This window comes from Gopherus flavomarginatus, chromosome 21 (genome assembly GCF_025201925.1).
Source record: "Gopherus flavomarginatus isolate rGopFla2 chromosome 21, rGopFla2.mat.asm, whole genome shotgun sequence".
Taxonomy (NCBI): Eukaryota; Metazoa; Chordata; order Testudines; family Testudinidae; genus Gopherus; species Gopherus flavomarginatus.
Window position 1 is genome coordinate 9472286 of NC_066637.1, and position 16582 is coordinate 9488867.

At 54.1% G+C, this 16582-nt stretch overlaps 1 protein-coding gene across 3 annotated transcripts in view; it reads left to right on the forward strand.

Annotated features, from left to right (window-relative positions):
* The window catches only part of NOC2L (NOC2 like nucleolar associated transcriptional repressor), a 79512-nt gene extending 63724 nt beyond the window's left edge, over positions 1 to 15788 (forward strand). For all 3 annotated transcript variants that reach the window (XM_050931414.1, XM_050931416.1, XM_050931415.1), the window contains exons 18-19: positions 13142 to 13243; positions 15333 to 15788. In XM_050931414.1, the coding sequence (XP_050787371.1) occupies positions 13142 to 13243; positions 15333 to 15493 (263 nt within the window). In that variant the 3' untranslated portion in view covers positions 15494 to 15788. The remainder of the gene's footprint in view (positions 1 to 13141; positions 13244 to 15332) is intronic.
* The last annotated feature ends 794 nt before the right edge of the window (positions 15789 to 16582 follow it).

A 16582-nucleotide genomic window follows, 5' to 3' on the forward strand; every position in this document is an offset into this window, starting at 1 on the left:
GTTAGTTCAGGAGCTCACCTGGCCGCCTTTCTTGCCCCCCGTTTAAAGTTCTGACCTCCCACGTGGGATAGTGGTTATGATGTGTCAGAGTAAATTCTGACATTTGCTGGGGAATTATGCCACAGAAGTTGATGAAATCCTGGTTTCGTTGCAGGTGTTCCTAATAAAAAGGGTGGGAGGGAAAGTTCAGAGAACTTTTGCTACATCAGCCACACATTTAAAGCAAGGGATTTTACAGGGATCCTTTGTAATAAAGAAGAACAGGAAAAATCAAATGCACCACCAGAACTGGTGAATACTGGGACACCTACAGCTCTCCCCAACACTGGACTGGGGCTTGTCATGAATGCTTCAGGAGAAAGTCTCAGTCATTTCCAAAGGGTCAATAATATGTGTAATCAAGGGAGTGGGAGTCCAGGACTCCTGGGTTCTGTTCCTGACTCTCCCACCAGCGTGATGTCGGCATCATTGGAAAAGTCACTTAACCCTGGGACTTATTTTCGATATTTCTGTCAAGTGCTTTGAGATGCTCACATGAAAGAGGCAATATCAGTCTCTGATGATTGGAGATATACACTATACGGCCATCCCTTCATCTCCTGGTTCTGGCCACCTCTACCAACCACTCCTGCTTTTGCTCTGGCTGCTTCTCTGCTCACCAGAAAATCCTGATGAATGCCAAGCTTTGTGCGGTACAGTGTAGAGGAGATGGCTCTGAGATCAGCATAGGCCCCTACCCAAAGTGAGCCAGACGTCACTGCAGAGCTGTGGGGGCTGAGGTGGATATCTTGGGAGAGGAGCATAGGACGCATGGTTGGGCCTGTGAAGCCCAGCGGCACTGACCCCCTCGTGGAGAGTGACGGGGGAAGCCTGATAGACCATGGCAGGCTGGCAATGTGAAATGAGCTTTTGTACTGACACGTTTCAAAGCCCTTTAGACACCAGTCATCCTCCCTCAGAAGATGAACAGTAGTGGCTGCCCGGGCTGAAATCTCTGCGCAGATCCACCAGGGCCCTCAAATGCAAGTCTGGCCTGTCAGCCAGAGTTCCCGGCCCAGCCTGCGGTGGGGGATAGGGAAAAGCACCAAGTCCTGCATAACGTGAGGTCGGCTGCGCGCCGGGGAGTGCAAACACTGCCAGCTTCCCGCATGGCAGCACTTGGCGGAGGCAGTGAGAGGGTGTTAGCTGCCTCCTTGCTGCCACAGCTTTGCCCTGCTCTTTATTTCTGAGGTAAGAGCAGGTGCCCTCAAAGTGGCAGCGAGAGTGGCTAAGAAGCGACTTACTCCCCTTAAAGCCGGTCTGGGGGGCTCTGCATTTTAATTTAATTTTAAATGAAGCTTCTTAAACATTTTCAAAACCCTTATTTACTTTACATACAACAATAGTTTAGTTATATATCATAGACTTATAGAAAGAGACCTTCTAAAAATGTTAATATGTATTACTGGCACGTGAAACCTTAAATCAGAGTGAATAAATGAAGACTTGGCACAGCACTTCTGAAAGGTTGTGATCCCTGCCTTAAAGTCTCCGCAAGTGAACCAACGCCCTCAGCAGAAGTTCCCAGCAGTACTGGGGCTTGTGTACATGCCCCAGCGGTCTGGGCCACAGTCGCAGAGCAGGGCCTGTCTCTTTCCAATAGCAGCACTGTCCCCACATCTTACCAGCCGTGCACCAGCCTCGTCCTTTTATTAGACTCTGTGCTAACAAGCAGAACGTCATTAACGTTTGTATTGGCTGGTTGATATCAAGTTATGGTTTTGGCTGGCCAGAGAGGAGCACGACCTTGCTGGCTTGGCATACACCTGGGGTGTGATTTTCAAAGTGGTCGAGGTGATTTAAACATACATCTTTCATTCCTTGTGCTTTGAAAATTTCAACCCAGACTTAATTGCTCATGTCTGTCTCAGAACCGGAGAGCAAGGAAACTGAAAAGTAGCAAATTAAAAACGGATATAAGGAAATGGCTTTTGAAACAGCATATAATAAGACTACGGAACTCATTGCCACAGGATGTCATTGAGGCCAAGAATTTGCCAAGACTGGTCATTTATATAAATAACAAAAACATCCAGGGTTATAGCTAATGCTAAGGAAGTAATATTGGGAGGAGATAAAACCATGTGTTTCAGGGTTTTAACCAGCCTCTTAACTATTAGGGATTAGGACAAGACTTTATGGGGGGAGCTTTTACCCGGCAGTGGCCAACTGTGGGGTTCTTGCACCTTTCTCTGAAGTATCTGGTGCTGGTTAGTGTCAGAGACAGGATACTGGGCTAGATGGACCTTGGGTCTGATCTGATCTGGTGGTCCCCTTGGTTGTACTGTGAGCAGAAGAGAGACCTTCCTCACCCACCCCCTTTTAATTTCCTTAATTGACCATAGCAGCATCTGCAACTGGCTCCGCATGTCTGTGGCTCGCTAGTGCGATGCAAAGAGCTGGACTAGAATAGAAATTCTTCCCATTCCTAGCCAGAGACGAGGCGTTTGGCATGGGAACCCTTTCCCTTTTGACAGCATGGTCTTCTTTCCATTTGTGATTCAGTTTTGCCTAGACAGATCCCAGTCTGCGTTCAGCCAGTGGAAAATCAGCTGTTAATAGCTAGGAAATTAGCAATTTTCTGTTAATTAGCTGCTGTTCAAAGCCCCTCTCTCCCCCACCTTTTTTTTTTTTTAATTAACTATTGCTGTAGTTAAGTGCTCATTAGGGTTTACAGTGACTATAATCTCCCTGGAATAGGTTAGCATGGAGAACAGCAAGATTCCTGGGGTTAACTACAACTAACTAACTACCTCGCTTGTTAACTCATGTCTAACAAATGTCAGGGCGGTTGGGGCACAGGAGAGCAGGTTACTGAAGAGATCTGTCCCAGTGCAAACAGTTCACTCGCTTTGAAGAAGGCTTAAGATGCAAAATGAACAGTAAAGGACAATCTAGTCCAGCAAGTAGCAGGGGAAAAGTATAGTGAAATACCAGCCTCTCGCTCTCATTCCCAGGCCTCGTAATCAGAAAGCAATTAATTGCAAAAGGAGAAGTGTGGCTAATTAGCGTAGCAAATGAATGACTTCACATGCACAGCCACAAAATCCATGTTGTGCATCGTCTTATAGTTCCCCATTTCTAGGCTGAGGTAGAGGAGGGGACGTGGCTGCTTGGATGACAGCAATCACTTATTTCGACTGCTTCCTTAATGACCTGGCAGTCCTGGGGTGAGCCCCAGCGCAGCATGCTCCCTTGGGGTGCTTACCTTTACGCCCTGGACTTGCACTTGGTAGGATTGCGTCCCTGAGCCGGATTAAGCAAATGAATGTTTGCAGGATTGGGGCCCCTGCCTGCCCCAAAGCTGCGGGTGCAGGAGGCAGGTGGACCCTGAAGAGCGAGGTTTTTGCCAGGCGTTCATGCGTGCACAGCGCAGCTGATGTTACATCTCCCTGGGCTCTGTTCCCCGCAGGGTGCGGCGCTCTGTCTCCATGGCTTTGTCAGTTGATCACAGGATAAGCAGCACCCATCTAAACTGCTCTGGGCACTTCAGTTAAAATCCTCCCAACAGTCACAACAGCAACTGAACAAACAGCCCCCAAATCTCTCCAAAACCCACCAAATACAATTCCCCATTGCTTGCTCTCCCCTACCCTGACCCCACCAAATGCCCATGGTCCAGCGCAGTGGTACTGGATGGAAGTCGTTCTGTCTTCTGGCTCGCGTGTTCCCTTAGGAATAACTGTGTTTAGGCAGGGCCTCAGCACTGAGACACACGGGAGCAAGTTTGCCAGGCTTCGGGCAAGTGTGCGGGGCCAGCCACCGTGCAGAGCCTGGCATGAAATTGGGCTCCGTGGTGGGTGGGGCAGCCTTCCGCACCCCTGAAATGCCAGGAAGGAGGGGAGTGGAGCTGGACGACTTGTTGGGGAGTTAGGGTCGGCGGGATCCCAGCCATGCGGAAGCATGGTCAGAACGTCAGGCTGCAGTCGGTCCTGCTAGGAGGGTGGGTACGGTTCCTTTCTCTGGCAACCCTGTGTGGTTTATTGGGGTCAGGGAAAGGAAGCTGTGCCCTCCCCCTCCCGCGTGTCTGGCCTGGCTTATAGCAGGAGCTCTGCTGGTCCCTCACCTGAGGGGGAGGCCGTCTAACCCCAAATGGCTGGGAATGGGGAGGGACCCAGTGCCCTGAGCTTCCCTCTTCTCCTAGGCTCCTGGAGGGGCGGCTGCAGGGGATCAAAGTACAAGCTGACCTGCTGGCAGGGTTGTGGGGGTGCACCCCAATCTCTGCTCTGGTCTTGGTGCAGGGGGCTGCAATCCCACTGTCCTGCAGCCAGAATACGTGCCACCACCTTTCCCCACGTGAGAGGTTATGTACCATCTCCTGCCCCCACCCCAGAGGTGCACCCCCTTCTTCTCCAGCTGCACCTGGGGGAGGGTTATACACTGCCTCTTCCCCCCCCCCCTCCGGGGGTGCAGCCCCTTCTTCTCCAGCTGCACCGGGGGAGGGGATATACTGCCTCTTGCCCCCACCCCAGGGGTGCACCCCCTTCTTCTCCAGCTGCACCTGGGGGAAGGTCATATACTGCCTCTTCCCCCCCCCTCCGGGGCTGCACCCCCTTCTTCTCCAGCTGCACCGGGGAGGGGATATACTGCCTCTTGCCCCCACCCCAGGGGTGCACCCCCTTCTTCTCCAGCTGCACTGAGGAGGGGATGTTATATACTGCCTCTTGCCCCCACCCTGGCAGTGCACCCCCCCTTCTCCAGCGGCACCGGGGGGGGGAAGAGGCAGTATATACCCCCCCGGGGTTGCACCCCCTTCTTCTCCAGCTGCACGGGGGGCAGGGAGGTATATACTGCCTCTTGCCCCCACCCTGGGGGTGCGCCCCCTCCTCCAGCTGCATTGGGGAGGGGTCAGGGATTTGCTGCTTCCTGGTCCAGGCTCTGCTGCACGAAGCAGCTGTCAGCAGGTTGGTGTGTGCAGCTTGGCTCTGCACCACTCTGCTCCCAGGTGGGAACCGGCCTCCCCTCCCGGGTGTGGAAGCAGCAGCAGAACATGCAGGAGCTGTTGTCCTTGGAATCCTCCCCGGGGATCTCTGGGAAGTAGCCCCACCCTCTGGGGAGACAGGAGCGGGGGTTGCTCCCCCTTATGAATAGATTCTGGAGAGCAACATTGAGGGTGCAGACTAGGACGGCGGGGAGTGTGGGGGGCGCTCTTTGTAGGGGAGAGATTTCTGTGACATGGAGCAGAACAAGATTTGGTGGGTCCCTGTGGGCTGAAGTGGCAACTATATAACATGGAGGGCGGGGGGAGATGTGTGGCAGGTACGTACAGAGGGAAGGGCTCCTGCAGGGTCCAGAGTATCCAGGATGGGGAGTGCCTTGCGGGCAGAAGCAGCATGTCTATGGAGCGGGGTGTTAGAGGGCCATGGCTCCTGCAGCCCATAGAAAGCAGAGTAAGGAGAGGGAGAGAGGAACTTGCCCATATGATTCCAGATGTTATGGTGGCGCATCCACACAAGGTCTCCATTTAGCAGGGTGAAAACCCAGGCTGTCAACAGGGAAACGGAGCTATATTTAAAACTAAAAAAAAAAAAAAGGGGGGGGGGTCCTGCACCCTTTTTCTATGATCGCTGCTGCTTTTGCTTCTCTTTCATGTTGCTGGTCTCCCTGAGTCTTGGAGGTTGCGTCTCTTTAGTTACAGTGATAGACAGAGCTGCCGCTGTGTGTATGTTCCAGGCAGGGTTACATGGAGATCCCTATAGACTGAGGGACAATGATAAACCTTTCCAGATATCAGGACGAGCTCTCTCTGCTGGCTTTGCAAGTACTATAGACCAGCAAACTGCGTTTGGGGGAGGGAGGAATTGGAGGTGCAGTAGTTGCTTAATTGCATCACTTATTGGTGATTTTCTTTAGGGTCCGCCGTAAAATAATGAGGAATTGATTGTTTTTGCTGTAAACACATGTTCTCGCCCTTGGCTGCCTCTGCGAAAATACTTCTTACCATAGCAAATGATTAATTGTAGCGCGAGAATGTAAATACGTATTGTGCATAAACCGTACACAGCTCTGTGTGCGCGCGCGCGATAGGCACGTACATTATACACATCCATATCCATTGTGTGTGTGTATACAGTGTATGTACAAAGTGTGTGTATAAAGATGATACGGGTTGAGTAGCCATGGTGAAGCGTACGATACAAGTACCTAGATGCTACCATCATGTAGAATGTGCCCATAGATGGTATCTACGTCTGTTGTGATTAAAGGGGTGAGGACACTATTTAAAATGTTGTGTATATGTACATGTAAAATACACACACACACACACACACACACACACACACACACACACACACACACACACACACACACACACACACACACACACACATACATACTCTCTCTCTCTCTTCCTCCCTCCCCCCCCAGATATAAGCTGTATGCTGTGGTACATATGCTAATACATATAACCACATGTAAACACTTCAGTGGTACATGGAAAATATTCACAATTGGTATGAGTAGGCTAAAGAAAACAGTAGAATTACCCTTATGCTTCAGGGCTGCTATGGGTCAGGAAGCAAATCCTCTGTGGGCCAGGCTGCTCCAAATTGTCCATTGCAGGGTTTCATGTTCCTTTCTGTGAAGCATCTGATGCTGGCCACTGTCAGAGCAGAGATACAGACCCAGATAGCTCAGTGGTCTGGTTGGGTGTGTCTATTCTTGTGTTCCTGTATAAAGTCATTTCCCCCAAATTAGATACATACAGGGCAACTGAGAGATGAGACGTATTTAAGTAGACTGAAATGGCATTGTGCTGTCTGTAATGTGATAACTCTTGGATACTGCATCTGATCAAACCCTGTTTGGGTTTCTCTCAGTGTCACTTAGGGGGACGGATATGGTTTGTGTTGTGTGTTGCATATGAATATGGCAGCATGCGTTGTGTGTGGAATAGTATGGATATGATATTGTTCAGCGTGTTATCTTTTTGCCTATTAAGATACAATAGCTCTCTGAAAATACTCCAGAGCCAATCCCAAAGGTTGGTCTTGTCTCGTCTTTAGCCAGGAATTCGCTTCCATCAGCACTCAGTTCCGGAACCCTGTTGATTACAAGCAGAGCATGGTGGAACTCAGCAACTTTCTGCAGCTGATATGGTCAAACTTTTTTTCCCCATTTTTATGTAAGATCCGAGACATTACAGACCTGACTGTACCTGTGTGTTGGAGAAGGGGACTGTATGTGCCTACGCTTAACTATAGGCATAAAACACGAGACATGAATGTAGGGTGCTGAGCGCCCTCGACACCTGTGTCGCGGTGAATGTTTGCCATCCTCCTTCCCCGTGCCTCAGTTTCACAACCCTAATGATTCTCCCTCCCCCATCCCTTCCTGTCAGGTCAATCAGGGGCTGTAAAATTAGGTTCAACTTTTGCTCGTCTCCACTCTGGAGTTGGACTTCTTTGCAACGGAAGACCCAGAGGAAGATGATGGAGGTTGAATGGCCCTGGGTGCTGAATCACGTTGAGATCAGTTGGTGGTCGATTTTGCATAGGGAAACGTGAAATTTTTGACTTGTTTGCCTGGGAATCTAACAGACTTCGTTTAGGCTACCTCCCCCCCAGAATAAAATCAAACCACCACCGCCGAACACTCCTTCTGTTGTGATTTCCCTACCAGCAAATCTCTCTGCTTCATACCTGATTTGAACCTGGTGAGGCAAGTTGCCGGGCAAGCGTCAGTGCATGCAGCAGGTACAGCTGCATGTTTGGGGTGGGGTGGGCGGTGGGGGGTAGAGGGAGCTTCTGGTATTGGTTTTTAACCAGTTAAACCATCTGCGTGAAAGGGAAGAGCCTCCCTTTTGGTTTTAGCCGTGGTGGTACAACTGCCTGCCAGCTTCTGCAGGGCTGGAACAATGCCCGAGGTGCAGGAAAGGTGGCTGCTACATGGGCTAGGTGGACCAGTGCTTGCTGAGGAAGGCAGGCTGGAGAGGGGCCATTTGGTGCCATGAAAGGTCTGGTAGGGAATGGGGGTGGGTTGAGCACTCCCAGAACCATACTGGTTTTCAGAGGGCGAGGCTGGAGGGGGCACATGGATTTGATCGATTGTCTGTCTAGGGCGGGGGGGGGCCGCAGTGGCCCACATTCCTCTCATTTACCAGCTGACGGCTCTCTGGGAGGGAAGACGGTTGCTCCTGGAAATTATTAATGGCTCGGGGAGAGGTGCTGGATTGCCTCGTCATGAGGCAATTAATGGTGAGAAGGGAGCGTGGCTGCATTCTCTCTCCGGGCCGGGCCATAATGAGCAATCTGTCCACATTAGGTGGTGGTATGCCTCTAATGAACCTGAGCAGGTTTCTTCGTTTATCCCTCACGTAAGCATATTACATCAGTTGGGGGGGTGGGGTGGTCCAGATGTTTTCATTTGTTAAAGGAGTGACCGTGGCCCTTCGAGCTGGCAGATTTCCTGGCGTGTGCGTCTGCATGCAGGATTAGCCAAGCAATCCATAGGCAGTGTGTTGTCTGGGATGGGGGGTAGGAAGAGGGATTATTCCTTTTATTGGGTAATTAGTCACCCCAAGTGTTGCTGGGTAGAGGCGGGGGAATAGATTATATTATAACAAGAGATGATTATCAGAAATGTCCTCCTCGAAGCTGTTTGCCTGCTTCCTCTTGGCTTCGATCTCTTTCTCTGCTTGGGTTTTCGGTTTGACTTTGCTTGATGAGACGCTGTTCCAGAAGAATGTTGTGTATCCGATACAGGCGGTGGTCCCAATTCTGCAGTGACTGCTGCTCGGGCAGACCCCTTTGGGGGTCCTGGGGGCCTGTGTGGGTGCAGAGCCCACCCTAGTGGAGCTAATCGCAGGATCGGGGCCTCTATTAATGCCAGGTCTCTGGGATGGTGTAAGGGGGTGAGAAAACCAGCCCCCACTACTCATTGGGTTTGAGTCTCTCCATCCCTGGTCCCTGGTAAAGCCCCTGGGAGCGGGCAGGTGAGGGAAGAAGGGGCACAGGGAAGCAGAATGCAATTGTGCGTCTGATAAACTCCTTCCTCGGAGAGCTGCCGGCATTTCCAGAGTGTGGGGAGGGGGCACTCCCATCTCCCTGGCAACAAGGAGCCGGCCCCGGGGCCCTGTTTTGGGGCAGATCAGGGAAAGCAATAGATTCAGGGCTAGCAAGCATGTCTGGGAGCCCTGCGAAGGGCCTGCCGGTAATCTAGGTGGGTGAAACAGCCCCGTGGAGAGGGGCTGCACGGCATACTAGTTTGGTAGCGATGCAGCAACAGAGCTGTGGCTCCGGCTGGAGCGGTGTATGCTTCTAGGTCCCCCGTTTGAACCCCAGTGTATCAGCCGCCATGGTGGCCGTCATGTGTCACCGCTTACATCCCACTGCAAGGTTTGCCTGGCGCTGGTCTCCTGCACAGGTATGAGTCCTCCCCCTATACACACACCTGTGCGGCAGCCTAAGCATTTGCATCAGGGTTGCAGGCTGAGAAATGTGGATTTTATTCCTCCAACTCATGCATCAGTCACTTCTCCTCCCAGCCACCCCACTCTCTCTTTGCCTGATCGCTTCTCCAGGCGCTGGGCGTGAGACCCAAGGTGGGAGTTTGGGTTGCTGAGTGATGGGAGGGAATCCTAGCTCTGGCAATTCCCTCTTCCCAGGCATGTCTGGCTATCACATTGGGGAGTGGCCCACGTGCATGGGAGAACACGTCTAGTTCAGTATAGCCACCCAAGTGATCTCTGGCCATCTGGGTCCTCCAGCTCTCCCTTCCAAACACTTACCATGTGCCCTTGAGCATCTCCCTGAGGGCCACCTGCATCCAAAGTCAGTGACAGATGCAAGCCGGGCCCTTCTCGTCCAGTCCTGCAAGGTGCTGAGTGCTCTTTGGTCTCCCTGACAGCAGCATGGGCTAAGGAGGAGGCTTGGCACCATGGCGATGGGTACAGCATAAATTGGGCCTCTGCCCTTTGTTGTGCCTCAGTTTCCCCATGTATAGAACGGGAGTAGTAGTGCTCCCCTGCCTTCCCAGAGTGCTCAAAAGGCTGAGTTCACTGTGCAGAGAGGGCTTTGGATATCCTGGGAGGGGGAGCGCTATGGAAAGGTGACGTGTACGGAGACAGACACGGACTTGTTTTAAAATGAAGTTATGTGTAATGCATTTCTGGCCTCTTAATCAGAAACGTGTGTTGGAGGCAAAGTTATCTCCAGCTGCTGCAGAGGGATTTATCCCTTGATAATGGGTGGAACATCTTCTTTAATTTCTTTGTTTGAGGCCAGCTTCCCCCCTCCACCCTGTGTTTATTCTTCGTTTCACGTCGACCCAGCACTAAAGGATCTTGCAGATGATCTCTCGTGTGAGGCAGAGCTCAGTGGTGCAATAGATTGCCCTTGGGTGTGTGTAACTCAGCACGTAGACTGAAAGGGTATCTCTGTGCTCCTGTTGCATGTCATGTCCAGGAACCAAATCCTTGAGCTAAGCTGCTCCACTGGACGAAGGGGCCCCAGCGACGCCAGGTGAGAGGACTGTGAGAATTGTCATAGTGCATCAGACCCATGGTCCAGCTAGTCCAGGCTCCTGTCTCTGACGCTGGCCAGTACCAGATGCTTCAGAGGAAGAGCCCTGCAGTAGGGAGTTATCTGCTCTCCCGTCCCCCTCAACGTTAGGTCTCACTCTCATCTCTGATAGCTAGAGATGGGCTTGAAGCATGAGGCTGAAGATCTGTTCCCAAACTGGGGGTGTATTAACTATTCACACACTGTCTGTCTTCTTCACCCAGCTGAACAGCCAGGCCCCTTTGGAACCTTGTTCAGCCTTCGCCGGGTGATGGTTTTTCTTTAACCACATGCATTTTGCAACCAGCTAGTTTGGCAGCCAAGCCGGGCAACTCTTCAGAAAGGCTGCAAGTTCCCAGGAGCGCTGGTGGATTTCCTGTCCTGTCTGAGCTCTGCCCCCCTCCCCCAGCACCAGTAACAGCTTCATCATTAGAGTGATTCATGCAGACTTTACAGCACCCGCTTTTTGACCAAATTGTATTAAATTAAAAGTCAGGCTAATATCTCCAAGTGGAGTCAGCAGGGACTCCTGGAGGCGGGGGGGGGGGGGGGGGGGGGGCAGAGGAGGAATTGTGTGCAGATTGCTCCTGGCTCTGAAGAGTGCAGGCATCGCTGCTCCTCTGTTTTATGCAAGCTTTGTGCCGGCATGCAGCATCCGGGCGCCATGCTGGTGCTTAGGGTTAGCCTGCTGTTGGCTGCCCTGTTCAGCTTCCCAAAGGCAAAGAGGCTCTGGACTCCCCCTCACCGGCGGATTGGCCTTCTGACTGGCTAGTTGGGTTGAGCCTTGATTCCACCTCCTGGCCACTGCTCCCCCCATGCACGGTCTGTACCTCCAGGCCAGGCACAGATTATTTCTGTGCCCTAAGGCACAAGAGGGACCAGATGGTGACTGATCAAAGCTTGATTCGGGCCTTGCTCCGGGAGCTGTGCGCTGCCCCTGGCGGGGGCTGTGTGGTGAGGTTATAACCCAGCTCAGAATTCAAGTTGGGTCGTCCCTGTGCTGATCCCCCCTGCCCTCAGGAATGATTGAAAAGTTGGTGTTTTGAGCCATGGAATGGGGGAGCTCGAGCCAGACGTCTGTGGTAAAACAGGTCACTCGCACGGTCTGTTTACCATGGAGCTGGAGCTGTAAGGTCTGGCTCGGGCAGACATACCTGAGCTAGCGCACTTGATGTAGAAATGCAGCTGGGGTGGCGAGTGAGGCCAGCAGCCCTGGCTGAGAGCCGGGGTATGTACCTGGGCAGGTAGCACAGGTCTGTCTCCTCGAGCTCCCAGCTCCAGGGTAGATGTTCGCTAACAGGAGTCGAGCGCAGGCAGCCCGGCAGGTGGCTGAAATCCTTTTGTTGCAAAGAGCCGGCAGGGGAGGGTTTTTTGGTGATTGCCCTGAGCCCAGTGCCTAAACGTGAGGAAATCAATCAAAGGCTGGTAGCCAGGTCTGCGCACAGCTGGGCTCAGGAGCTGAGCTGGCTCCTCTGGTCTCTATCAGATCAGTGCTCGGCGCCGCTAACCAGCGCTGGCAGCTCCTTTTGCGCTCGCTCCGTGATGAATGGGCGTGAGCTTTTGTTCCTGCCTAGTCCTGTGTGTGCAGAGAGAGGCTTCTCAGGTGCCCATCAATATTATCTTGTATGGTGGGGAGCGTGGCTATCCATCTTCTGCCTGGCCTGCCGCCCAGGGGGAGCGCGCTGCCTGGCGACAGGACGCAGGGTTGAGCTCCATTAGTCGGATTGTCTCGGTACCCAGCAAGCCTGATGCATGGAGGCCAGAGGCAGCCCGGTTTCGGTTCAGGGGGAGGGGGCAGCGGGAAGCACTCGCAACCAACGTCTCTGTATGCAGCTGAGTGAGTAGCACAAGTCAGCGGCTGGCGCTGGGGAGTTGCGAGCATGGACAGAAGAACAGTGCATGGCAGGATTGCCAGGTGGCATCCCACAGCACACGGAGACACAGTTCCTCTGGCAGCCTGGGCTGGAGGGGCATTAAATCCCTGGGTTTAGTGGGAGGTTGATGGCTGGTGTTGGGGGCTATACGACAATGCCAGGAACTAGGCTCTGATGCTTTTCCCATTTGCAGGGGGTGGCGCCCCCGGGGACGCACAGATTGCAAGTGCCTAGGGGATCAGACGCTGTTTCAGGGTTTATCACCTCCTTGTGCTTCCCAGTTTTCTCCCTTTGGTTCATCGCTGTAAGGGCCATTTCTTCCTGCTGGGCGTCCCTCCCTGTCTCCCCAGCCCCGGGGGGAGCTCTTGTCTCCTGGAAGCTGCCGGGCAGGGCAGCTGTGCGCTACCTGAATACCTACCAGTAATCAGACCTGGGCCTTGGCTCTCACACCTGGCCCCAGACAGAACTCCCTGCCCCTTGCAGCTGTGTGGGAGTCTGTGCAGCTCTGCACTCAGTTTCCTCGCGTTGGCCTCTCCAGTGCAGCCGCTCATAGCACCTGGCCGTTAGCCAGCGGGCACGTGGCTCTGGTACTGTCCCTGTCACTTCCCTGTCTGCCCCATCATCCCAAGGGAGGTTGCACACGGCCCTGATTCCCTGCCGGTTCCCACTGCCCGAGGGACCGCAGCAGGGATGTGTGTGTAACCCAAAAAACCAAATGAATTGCAGGAAAATCAAAGGCCAAGAAAGCGCAGGGATGTGTGGGGAGCCCGGCCAGTGCTTCGGACGTGAGCAGCGAGGACGACGAAGAGGAAGCCAGTGACTCGGACGGTGAGCAGCCCGGGGGGGACCAGGCTGATTGCGGGGGGCAAGGAAAGGGAAATGTGGATGGGTCTATAGGTTTCAAGACCATCCTCCAGCCTGGTTTTTGGGAGCTCACTGAGAAAGGCAAAGAGCCCCCGTGTGCAAGGCACCCGGCTCCAGGCGGGGGCATGGGAAGGGCTCTCGCGCCTGCAGTTCAGGCTCAGGCTGCAGCGTGAGCTGGAGGTTTCAGAGGGATGAACAGGCTGCTGGTCCCTTTCATCTCCTTTCAGGGGCCGCCTGCAGAGAGGCTCAAAGGAATTTTGCGCAGCCTCGCCCCCCCCCCCCACCCCCCCAGGGCCTGGTTTCCAGGCTCTACCCAGGCAGCAAGCACGTAACTCTTCACCTGCACAGAGCAGTGGTGATGCTTAACCCCCAGCAACCGGTTCTCTTCCGTGAGGGGAACACAGCTGGCCGAAGCTGCCGGGGTGTTGGTGTTGGAGCGGAGATGCCTGGTGCGATCATGGAGCGGTTAGTGATGAGGTGGTCATGTGCACAGACCAGTGCTGCATCCATGCTGTGATCGCTCCTTGCCTGTGTCCTGATTGTGCTTTCCCGTTAGCCGCTGGTGCCCGGAGGGGCGAGAGGGCCTGCTCCCTGGCTGACCCCAGTGGATAAGCAGCAGTTTATACCAACTGTGCTACCTAAGAGACCCAAGCTGCCCACCATGAGCTGGGTCACCAGGGGCCAGCTAGAACCTGACACAGCCAGTTGCTTGTCTTGCTCAGGCCCAGGGCCCCACGTCTCTCTGCTCCCATGGCATATGCTCAGCGTCTCTCTTCTGGCAGCGTTACCCACGTCACACCTGCTGCTCAGCTGGCAAAGCAAAGCCGGGCCTGTCGCGCCTGATGGCACCTTAGCCTGGATTGTTGCCATCTGTAAGCGTGGGGGCTGGAGCACCATCTCAGAGCGGCAGAAGAGCCAGAACCGCCATGGCCAAAGCCAGGTGTTACGGGCACTGGTAGGAAGCCGCTGCAGTGCTAGCTAGGGGACATCTAAGCCAGAGCATTGCCCAGAACATATCTGATTCTGCATGGCAGATGGCTGAGGCTTGGCACACGCACTCCAGTGCCAGTGCCCAGATTAGATGGGCATTAAATACATGACGGGACAATGCTGCGAAGGCAAAGATGCCTGGGAGCACTTTCCTGTCTGCTCCAGAAGGGCTCTTTCCCCTGGCCCCACCTGGCTGGAATGCTGGCGGGGGGGGGGCAGCTGACTGACGTAGAGCACTAGTGTGTCCCAGCGGGACCTTTCCCCAGGCCTTTGAGGCCCGTCCCCTGAGGCTGCGGGAGCAGAGCTGGCCTGGTGCTGAGCCCCAAACAAATCCTCACGCTGCGGTCCTGTCTCCCAGAGCACAGCGCACGGGCGGGTCCGGCTCCCGCTGCAGGGTTGTGTTCTGGCCTCAGCTGAGCTGCGTGCAAAGGAGCAGCAAAGGGCAATTTAGGAAAGCTCCAGTGCCTGCTTTGCCGGTCTCTCCCAAAGCTGCCTGGTTCCTGGCGGCAGTCCGCCCCCCCCCCCCCCAGCGCTTCTGGCTGTGACGGGCCAATCGCTTCCACTGAGGTTTGTCCCCCTCGGAGGGTGGGGAGAGGCCAGGAGGTCACTTGTGCTTTATCTCTCAGGTTTGGTTTTGGTTTTTGGTTTTTAGCGTTAGCTCCTGCTGTCAGGCAGTCCAGGCTTCAGGCCCCCAAGGTTCTGGCGTGAGAAGGCACTACCCAGGGACCTGGGGCTCAGCCTGGGGTTAGTTTTCCAGCTGGGGTCCAGAGCCTCTGTGGCTCCAACCCCCAAATGAGATCAGCAGTAGAGGGAAAAGCGGCTGGATTAAGGCGAACTGGGAGGAGAGGGCTCAGGGTCTTAGGAGCTCTGCTTGGCTCCCTCTTCCCTCCCTGCTTCGAACACTGCGTTTCTCACGCACACAGCCTGGATGGGAGCAGGCGCTGCTCCGGAAGCCCCGCAGGGCTCTCCCTGCCGCTCTCTGGGAGCTGCACGTTAATTAGCGATGGGTCGCCCCCTCCTGCTAGCAGCACGGGGTTTACACCTCTGCTCTTTCTGCCCGCAGGGGTAGGTGAGGAGGGGCCCTCCACCTCGGAGGGGACCCTGAAGCATCCGGCCCATGCCAGGCGGCTGTCCTCTGCCGACCTCAAGCTGCTGGCCCAAGGGGAGGAGGACATCGTGGAGGACCTTGATGATGATTACTTCGACAACCTAGCCGGTGACTGAAGACTCCGCAAATGATCTGGGCTCGCTCCCTCTGCGCCTAGGAGGGCGAGCTGGTGCCCTCACCGACAATCAAAGCTGGTCGTGATGGGAACTGGCTGAGGGGAAGCCCCGGAGGAGGTAGGAGCAGCATGGGATGGGCAGCCCTAGCAGGACAGAATTTCTCACTGATGCAGCAGAGATGCTGCCTGGACCTTTTCCACCGGAGTCACATTAGTGGTAATACAGTGAAATGTGTGGTCACATCAGGACCAGTGACACTGCTCTGTAAAGGTAATAATAAAAAGCCCTCATTAAACTCCAGTGCCTTAAATAATGCAGGATTCAGTGCCAGCCTGCTGCAGCCCAAAGAAACCAGTCCCTGGAGGGACAGACTCCTGCCCATGGGCTGGGAACGCTGCCCACAGGGTGCTTGCCATGTGTGTCTTTGTAGTTTCCTGGTCCCTGGAAACTTTTCCCACTGTCATTAAAAGCAGTTCAGAGCCGTGTCCACACACATGAGCTGTGGGAGTGAATAGGGATGGTCATGCCGACTTGGCAGATGAAGGGCGTGCACCGGTTGCCGGGTCAGTTTGCCTGGGGGGGACGTGGCAACCAAGGGAAGGTTGCTTCTCCCAGAGCTCCCTTGCTTGTCTGCAGCCGGAAGTGCTGCTGTGTAGGCACCATTGAAAATGGTGGTACCAGTAGTGCGGCTCGTGTGCTGCTCACCTGGGTGACGAGAGGGTTTTTCATATTGTCCCTCCAGCACAAGGTCTCAGTTAGCAAACTGGGCTGGCTCTCACATCAACCATCTTGCTGTTAACCAAGTTCCAGTTCCAGGCTCTCCGGTGCATCCTTCAGCTCCTCCCATGGTTAATAACCTCGGGGGATTCCTTCCATGGGGCTGAGGTTCAGCGGGGGGCAGGAGGAGATGCCAGCTTGAATGCCAGACCCCATGTTTAGTTTGCATGGCTGGCAAGCAGGCAGATTTGATAGGAAAATGTGTTGCGATGCTAAGTGTGACGCCAGGACGTGGCATTTGGACCACGTCACATCTCTGCGGTTTGAAGGAGTGGGGCTATTTTTATAAACGTTTCGAATAGTACCTGAGCA